The sequence below is a fragment of the Papaver somniferum genome, chromosome 7 (assembly GCF_003573695.1).
Source record: "Papaver somniferum cultivar HN1 chromosome 7, ASM357369v1, whole genome shotgun sequence".
Taxonomy (NCBI): domain Eukaryota; kingdom Viridiplantae; phylum Streptophyta; class Magnoliopsida; order Ranunculales; family Papaveraceae; genus Papaver; species Papaver somniferum.
Genome location: NC_039364.1, coordinates 228888168 through 228897168, shown reverse-complemented (window position 1 = coordinate 228897168; position 9001 = coordinate 228888168). Strand labels below are relative to the sequence as shown.

Sequence of the window (9001 nt, the reverse complement as noted above, 5' to 3'; positions counted from 1 at the left end):
CTAGAAATCAATACTTATAGTTTTGGCAACTAAACTTGACAAACAAGCTTGAGATAGCAACACTTGCGATTTCGACCGAGCAGTGCTCTAGCACTACCTCACCTTGATCTTTGATAGAGGTTTGCTAGACTTTGTGTATTGCAGAAAGGAAGTCACAAATAAGTTTATCTGTAGGAGGCAGATTGGTTTAAAGTTTTAAATTGAGTTGAAACAACTCTTAGGATATAAAGGACGTTAGCTAAGGGAATCATTTGCACGGAGTCTGTTGGGATTCAAGAGGCGTTAGGAGAGGGACTATAACTGAATTGTTGTGACAGTTTAATTCGGTTTCAACTAAATTCCAGTTCGAAGTTCTGATAGTAGGATAGTGTGTGTAGCTGTTAAATACAGTTTGGTGTTCAAGTCTGAACTAGGTTCCGAGGTTTTTCTGCATTTGTTATTTCCTCGTTAACAAAATTCTGGTATTCGTGTTATTTATTTTACGCATTATATTTTTTTATATTTATAATTAAAATAGGACGGGTTGTACGTTAATCAATCAAAGTAGATACATCCATCCATGTTTTTTGGATACGACTTGATTGGTTCTTGGATATTGATCTTTGGAATCGTCCAAGTACCCTCACACATAATCAGGTTAACAGATTTGGTTCTGTAAACTTTTTTATTGCGAGAGAAAGATATATAAGCTTTTCGTATAATTCCTTGATTGAGATTCATTAATTTGAACACTCAGAATTGTATTCGAGTTTAGTCCATACAGGTTGCCTAATAAAAAGTTGGCGGTGTATTTTGGTACCCCACACGTTTTCAAGTACTTCTGGAACCTTTTCCATGAAACACACCTATGATGCTATGTTTTGTAATGAACAAACTGAAACAATCAAATGACCGGAAATAGTAACCCTGGTTCGAAAATCAGCCTGAGAACTTAAGTTCTTGAATAACAATAATTATCTGGTTACAAAACAACCGCTTCTTATACATTAATAGGCTAAGCCCTAATAAGCAAGGAGTAATCCCAACTCGACACGTGTCTGGATCCTAGAGGCTAGAATAAAGATAAGGTAGTAATTATAAGGGAACCCAACATTAAGTTAAGTACACCCCTTTTACAAGGAAACCACATGACACTGTCTACCCCTTCAAATTGTCCTTGTCCTCAAATACAAAAGTAGGAAAGTGAGCTTGAATTTTAGCACTATCCTCCCATGTAGCTTCTGCAGCAGTAGCATTGGACCAGTGAATGAGAGCTTGTTGAAAAGTGTGATCTCCTCTTGTAATAGTTCTGTAGTCCAAAACTGAAATAGGAATGATGATGACTTGGCCTGCATGGTCCACTAGTGGCATTGTGGGAGATGGCACATGAGCAAAACCAATCTTCAGTTTGAGCTGGGAGACATGAAAAACAGGATGCACTCTAGCTTCTGGTGGGAGTTGCAGTTTATAAGCTAAGTTACCAACTTTGTCAAGAATGAGAAAGGGGCCATAGTACTTAGCTGATAGTTTGAAATTCTTCCTCAAGGAAACAAATGCTTGTCTGTAGGGCTGGAGCTTGAGGTAGACCATGTCACCCACTGTAAAGGATCTTTCAGTTCTTTTCTAATCTGCAAAGAACTTCATTCTATCTTGAGCACCAGACAGGGATTCCTTGAGTATGTCAAGCATAGCATTCCTGTGAGTAAGATACTCCTCAATAGTAGCTACAAAGTAGTGACATTAGTTGGGAAAGCTAAGTGTGGTGCATAATAACCATACAGTACCTTGAAAGGAGACATTTTAATGCTAGTATGATAATTAGTATTGTACCACCACTCAGCAAGTGCCATCCAGCTGAACCATTTCTTAGGTTGAAATCCAATCATGCACCTCAAATATTTTTCTAAGCATGCATTAACTCTCTCTGTCTGACCATCAGTCTGAGAATGATATGCAGTACTAAGTTTGAGGCTGGTCCCTAGGTGATGAAAAAGATATGTGCCAGAAATTACTTGTGAAGACCTTGTCCCTGTCAGAGATGATGGAGGAGGGTAAACCATGCAACTTGAAAATGTGATGTAAGAAAGCTTTAGCTACAGTAACTGCAGTATAAGGGTGTTGAAGTACAATGAAATGACTGTATTTTGTTAACCTATCAACCACCACTAAGATACCATCTTTGTGCTCACTCTTGGGAAGACCCTCAATGAAATCCATGGAGATATATTGCCAGGCTTGATCAGGGATAAGAAGTGGCTGTAGAAGACCAGCAGGGAAAGTGTTTTCATGCTTATTCCTCTGAAAACATCACAAGAGGTTACCTTAGAGATGATGTCTTGCTGCATCTTTGGCCAATAAAAGTGGAGTTTGGCCATGTTATAAGTTTCCTGAATACCAGAATGGCCACCAATGGCTGAGGAATGTAGTGAAGATAAGATGGAAGACCTTACATTGTTACCAGTGCCAATATATAGTCTGGATTTATAACTGAGAATCTCTTGTTGGTATGAAAATTTTGGTGTTGTAGAAGGAGAAACCAGCAGTTGAGAAATCAGTTATTGAGCCTTTGGATCATTTTCATAGCTATTGGCAATGTCTTGCATCCAAACAGGCTTGGAAAGAGTGATAGCTTGTAAGGCAGTAGTAGGGTGTGATCTCCTTGACAAGGCATCAAAAACTTTATTGTCAACCCCCTTTTTGTACTGGATGTCATAATTAAAGCCCAATAACTTCATCAGCCACTTTTGTTGCAACCCTGTAGTAATCTTTTGTTCTAAGAAGAACTTGATGCTTTCATGACCAGTATTGATTGTGATATGATGCCCTTGTAGGTAGTGCCTCTTTTGTGATAGATGATCCTACTGCCATTAATTCCTTCTCATAAGTGGATAATCCCATAGCTTTAGGGACCAATGGCTTGCTGTGGAAAGCAATGGTTCTACCCTCTTGCATTAAAGCAGCACCAATGCAAGTATCACAAGCATCTGTTTCTAAGATGAACGTTTTTTGAAAAATCTGGAAGTGCTAAGACATGAGTAGTAGTCATTTCCAGTTTGAGTTGATTGAAAGCATTAGTAGCAGCTGCAGACCATACAAAAGCATTTTTCTTCAACAATTCAGTTAAGGGCTTGCTGATAGTTCCATAGCATTTAACAAACTTTCAGTAGTAGCCACCGAGACCCAGAAATCCTCTCAGCTCCTTGATGGTTTTAGGAATTGTCCAAGAAGTCATACAATTTATCTTGGAAGGATCTGCTACAACCCCTTGAGCTGTGATGATGTGGCCCAAATACTCCAGTTCAGTTTGGGCAAAGTAGCACTTTGAGAGTTTGGCATGTAGATGATGTTGTTTCAACACAGAAAGAACTTGTTGAAGGTGTTCAAGGTGACATGTCAGGGATATAAACAAGAATGTCATCAAAGAACACTAAAACAAATTTTCTCAAAAAGGGTTTGAAGATATTATTCATTAGGGCTTGAAAGGTGGCAGGGGCATTGGTGAGGCCAAATGGCATGACCAGAAATTCATAATGGCCTAAATGAGATCTAAAAGTTGTTTTTGGTATATCAGATGGAAAAAGTCTGATTTGGTGGTACCCTGACCTGAGATCAATCTTTGTGAAGACTGCAACACCATGTAGCTCATCCAAAAGTTCATCAATTATAGGAATGGGGAACTTATCCTTAATGATGATATCATTTAATATTCTATAGTCAACACAAAATATCCAGTTGTTGTCCTTTTTCTTGACCAATAAAATGGGAGAGGCAAATGGATCGTGGCTTGGCTGAATGATGCCTTGATGTAACATGTCTTGGATCAAGTCCTCAATGACAGATTTTTGAACATAAGGGCACTTGTAAGGCCTTTGGTTAACTGGAGTGGAATTGGGTTTGAGAGGAATAGTGTGGTCAAGACTCCTATGAGGTGGAAGTGTTGAAGGTTCTTCAAAAACATCTTGAAAGTCTTGCAATAAAGCTGCAACTTTAGGTGGAGGTGGTGAGGGAGAGGGTGCATCAGAAATGGAGGATAACTGTGCACAAAGTCCATGTGGATTTTTTTTAAGAAGTGGAGAATTAGAAATACCAGTAAGAGAAATTTCAGTGTCCTGATATATGAAGGAAACTGTCAAAGTAGTAAAATTGAAGAGAACATTACCCATAAGTCTGAGCCAGTCAACACCCAGAACTATATCACAGCCACCCAAAGGTGGTAACCTCAAATCTGCAGAGAATGAATGACCCTGCATGAACCAGTTTAATGACTTGAAAATGCCTGAACTGACTGTTTTGTCACCATTAGCCACAGTGACAGCCATATGAGAAGTAGGTTGTACATTGTAGTTTAATTTCTGAGCCAAAGAAGAGTCAATAAAGCTGTGGGTACTACCAGTGTCTATGAGAATAGAAATAGAATGTTTGTTAAGCACACCAGGGATTCTAATTGTTTCACTAGAATGAGTACCAGTAAGGGCATGTAGAGAAATCTCAATATCACTGTCCACTGGAGAGGCAGACTCTTCTTCCTGTGAAATATCCTCTTATGTAGGTGATTCATCAACTCCTTCCTCTGCAACTATCCAAAAAAGTTGTTGTTTCTTACAGACATGACCCCGTCTATACACCTCATCACAATTATAGAAAAGTCCTTGAGCTTTTATGATTTTGAGTTGTTCAGGGGTAAGTCTTTTAATGGGAGGGTGGGTGGGGCTTGTCTTAGGAGTAAGAGGTGGAAGTGGTGGTTTGGGAATTGAAAGAGGGATGGATAAGGGCTTTGGTGGAAAACTAGACTGGTAATTCTTCTTACCCATGGAAAAAGAGTTGGAGAAAAAATTTGGTGTGGGTTTTGACTGTTTTTGTTGGTTAGGTAAGGAGTGTTCCTGCAGTCTTGCTAGAGCAAAATCTCTCATGAGGGTAGTGGGGTTGAACATTAGCACATTATATTTGATTTCCTCCTTAAGATCTCCAATGAAACTCATCACATAATACCTTTCAGGAAATTCAGGGTGTATGGTCATCATTAAAGATCTACCAACCTCAAACTCATCAAAAAACTCATATACTGTAGTTGTGTGAGCTAATTTATTAAACATACCCACGATGTTGTCATTAGATGTGTTTTCAAAACGAAAACAGGCTTGTTCTGCTAATTCAAACCAACACAAGATAAATCTATGAGTTTGTAAGTTAAAATTCCACCTCTCAGCTTTGCCATCCATGTGCACCGCTGCCATCTGCACTTTCTGAGTCTCCTCTCTGATATTGTGAAGGAGAAAAAATCTTTCACACTTTTGAATCCACCCTTTAGGATTGGTACCGTCGAATCTAGGAAAGTATAGATTAGGAAATTGATTGTAATTGTTGAAACTTCGATTCTCAGTGAGTTGATTAACAGCTGGTACAATACTTCCCTCCGCTGGTGCAACAAACGATTCCCCTTGATTACTATCTTTGTTATTTACATTCTGTAATTGCAAAAGAATTTGATTCAGCTGTTCCTTCATGTCCAACACATCTTGATTAGTTTTATCAATATGGGTTTGTTGTTTCTTCTGAGTATCCTGTAAATCCTTATTAGTTTGAGCTCCTTGTCCTCCCATGGTGACAGGATCGTACGGATCTGATGCTAATTGTTCTGTAATGAAAAAATTGAAACAATCAAATGACCGGAAATAGTAACTCTGATTCGAAAATCAGCCTAAGAACTTAAGTTCTTGAATAACAATAATTATCTGGTTACAAAACGACCACTTCTTACACATTAATAGGCTAAGCCCTAATAAGCAAGGAGTAATCCCAACTCGACACGTGTCTGGATCCTAGCGGCTAGAATAAAGATAAGGTAGTAACTATAAGGGAACCCAACATTAAGTTAAGTATACTCCTCTTACAAGGCAACCACATGACATGCTATTATTACTTATAGACCTGACATGGTGTCCTTTTTCCTCTATCATTTGGCAAGGATTATTTGCTAAGATGGGTTTTCACCGTGCTTGTTTGTTGACTTGGGATTCTGAACTCAAATGGTGCATTGATAATTTCATTGGGGAAGGAGCGGTTAATTCTATAAGGAAGATTGCCTTGAATAGTTTCATATATCACATTTGGAAATAAATGAACAAGCGATTTCATACTGATAAGGTTGAGACTATTGATTTTGTAAGTTTTCTCTTTGTGAATGATGTTCGATTAAAAGTAGAATCCGTAAGATTCTCTGATATTATCTTTTCTGCACCGGTAGGGAGTTTCTTACATTCTTAAACAGAAGAAACTTATTCCTTGCAGATGGTAATTTCCTTCTTCTGATGAAGTTACGTTCAATATAGATGGTTCTGAAGGAGAAAGTTCTGGTGGTTTTGTTGCTCTTATGAGAGATAGCAATGGCAATCCTCTTGCAGCTGCTATTGGTGGCTCTGGTTATTCCAGAGTGGTCTCCCTTGAACTACAAAGGGCTGAACTCGCTATGACATGTGTCATCTTGAAAAACCAAAGTAAAATTCGTATTAATACAGATTCTATGGCAGTTTGTAATCTCTTGAAGAGCAGAAACCCATGTCCTGGTTGGGAAGTGCTACATATTTGGAGAAGGATTTTCCAATTGCGCAGGTAGTTTCAGAGAATTAGAGTTGGTCACATTTACAGAGAAACTAACCGTGCAGCCGATGTCTTGGCAGCTATTCACCCTGGTCAGTCTTGTGTGGAGTTGGATACCGAGGAGTTTAGTCCCGATTTGAAGCTTTTCATTGAAGAAGATAGAAGTTTGAAGACTTCCTTTAGGAAGTAGTTTTTTTTTTTTCTTGTTCGGTTTGGGTCTCCATTAATCCCTTGCTTATCTTTTTCCTTCCCTTTTGTGATTAATATTTTCCTTGTCATGCTCTAACGCTGGTTTGCAAATTGCAAACTACAAGTTCCTCTATAAATATGTACAGAAATCTCATAACTGGATACATACAAAAATAAGATTATGTCATACAACTTCATCTCCCTTCTCCTCTCCTCCCTATCCTCTGGTATTCTAATTAACAATGGCGCCAACGAATGCTGTCATCATACAGTGTCTAGAGGTACAGAACCCACCTCCAGAACAAAGAATTGAACACAAAGCAGGGCTTATTCAAATCAACGTAACGAAGAATCTGAAGAAAATTATACGTTTTCCAGATGATTCAGAACTACCCATCAATGAACCAATCCCTCAATTCACTAATGGTCAAGACGCTGATAAAATCGAAAATTTGTGTTTGCGTGACCATACATTCGGCCTAGTATCTTGTATGCTTTCTGAGTTGCAAGTTCCTGCAGACAGAGGCGTGCAAGAGAGGATTACGCGGTTTGTTGTTGAGACTGCTGAAGGAGCTATTAGAGGTAGTGAACAACGTACGAAATCGTTTTTAGTTTACGTAGAGCTGGAAGTTAATATTGAATAAGTTATTAATAGTGAGGATAGTGATGTGGACTTAAGTGACTTTGACGATGGGGATGACATATTAAGTGACAACGAAGATGTGGACTTAAGTGACGGAAAAATAATAAGTGACGAAGAATTTACAAGTCACGATAATGAATTAATCAACATGATTTCGGACTTGTGGCTAGGTGCGCATGAAAATCAAAAAGTTGGTTGATGAGTGCCAAATATTGTATATATTTATCCCTTTTTGTTGGCATTTAACTCATCTTTTGTGCATTAATTCTACATTTTACCCCATATTCTGTATTTTCATTGTTTTCATGAATAAATATTTTTATTAATTAATTTTACATTTTTAGGTAATAAATAAAGTTTGGATGAATCATGGAGCGAAAAAGAGCAGAAAAGTAGTGAAAAGCCGGGAGGAATTACGCAAGGAAGCCACGAAGAATGGTGCGCACAAGACCAAAAACCTAGGAATGGGCTCAAGAAGGAAGAAATTGTTCTTAAAGAAGATATGGGCTTGGCATACCCAAGGCCCAAAACCCTTACCCAAACCCATTTTTTTTTATATCCAAACCCGCCTCCATCCTCAGCCGTCAGATTGGATTACATCTAAATCCTACGGTCGCTTCTTTACCAGATCATCAAACTCGATATTTCCGCTTAACACTACAACACCTAACTCCATCTGGCGTCGTTGATTTTGTTGTATTATATAATCCAGCGATCGCTACAAGCTTCACTCCATCTCGCCGTCAGATTGTTCTATCAACTCCACATCCCACGGCTCAGCGTCGCAGATCATCAAACTCGATACGCCCGCTTAACACCATAGTACCAGAAACATATAACCCAAACAAACTACCCCTTCTTCTTTCTTCCATCGAGCTCTCCTTCACCACCATACCCTGTTTGCAGAACCACCACCACCTACTCTGCCGTACCAGTTCCATCGCCACCTCCTTCTCCATCAACAACTCCCCACAACAACCACAATCCATCATATCCCTCAATACCCCCATCACCTATTAATCTATTTCAACAACTCCACCATCCTCATCACTGTTAGGGTTGGATTTGGTGAATTAGGTTGATAGATGAAGCAATTGGCGCGTGGGAATGGAGCAGGAAGAGATTACAAGGTATGGGTCGACATCAATTGGAAGAAATTGCATCAATTTAGGTGAGGTTCAACAACCCTAATTTCAACGGAATTTTGGGGATTTGGGGAAAATTGGGTGTATGAAGCCTAAACTGAAATTGGGTATAAATAGATGGTGTTAGTGTGTGTTAGAGGGGGATGCTGGATTAGCCAGCTTCACTCTTGTAGAGAACTGGACTAGCCAGTTTCTCATTTGTTTCATGCTTACACTGTTGGTTCATATGTTTATCATGTTTTTGTATTTGCTCATCATATGTGTGTTGTTTGAATTACCTTGTATGATATTTATTACTGTTAACATGTTTACAAGATTAGCATGAACTAAGTTGCATTGCTGAGGCTCAGATGATGCCTTAGTGCACAGTTAGGTAGTGGAATGCTAGGTTGTATGCTTAGTGATGAGTGCCAAATATTGTATATATTTATCCCTTTTTGTTGGCATT

The 9001-nt window shown here is 38.8% G+C and overlaps 1 protein-coding gene across 1 annotated transcript; it reads right to left on the bottom strand.

Moving 5' to 3' along the window:
* Positions 1-1602: 1602 nt before the first annotated feature.
* LOC113296079 lies at positions 1603-5579 on the bottom strand. The gene is made up of 5 exons (XM_026544418.1): positions 4587-5579; positions 3583-4505; positions 2981-3110; positions 1992-2277; positions 1603-1703 (listed from the first exon to the last, which is right to left on the bottom strand). The coding sequence occupies exons 1-5, from the start codon at positions 5577-5579 to the stop codon at positions 1603-1605; spliced, it is 2433 nt and encodes an 810-aa protein (XP_026400203.1).
* Positions 5580-9001: the final 3422 nt, after the last annotated feature.

What these genes read in the sequence shown, in the direction of transcription:
- LOC113296079 (XM_026544418.1), bottom strand. Translation starts at nt 5,579, where the DNA reads ATGGGAGGACAAGGAGCTCAAACTAATAAGGATTTACAGGATACTCAG. An exon ending in AGGTGTATAGACGGGGTCAT is followed by an intron (nt 4,506 to 4,586) that starts GTCTGTAAGAAA and finishes GATATTTCACAG; the next exon opens with GAAGAAGAGTCTGCCTCTCC. An exon ending in TTCACAAAGATTGATCTCAG is followed by an intron (nt 3,111 to 3,582) that starts GTCAGGGTACCA and finishes TGGAACTATCAG; the next exon opens with CAAGCCCTTAACTGAATTGT.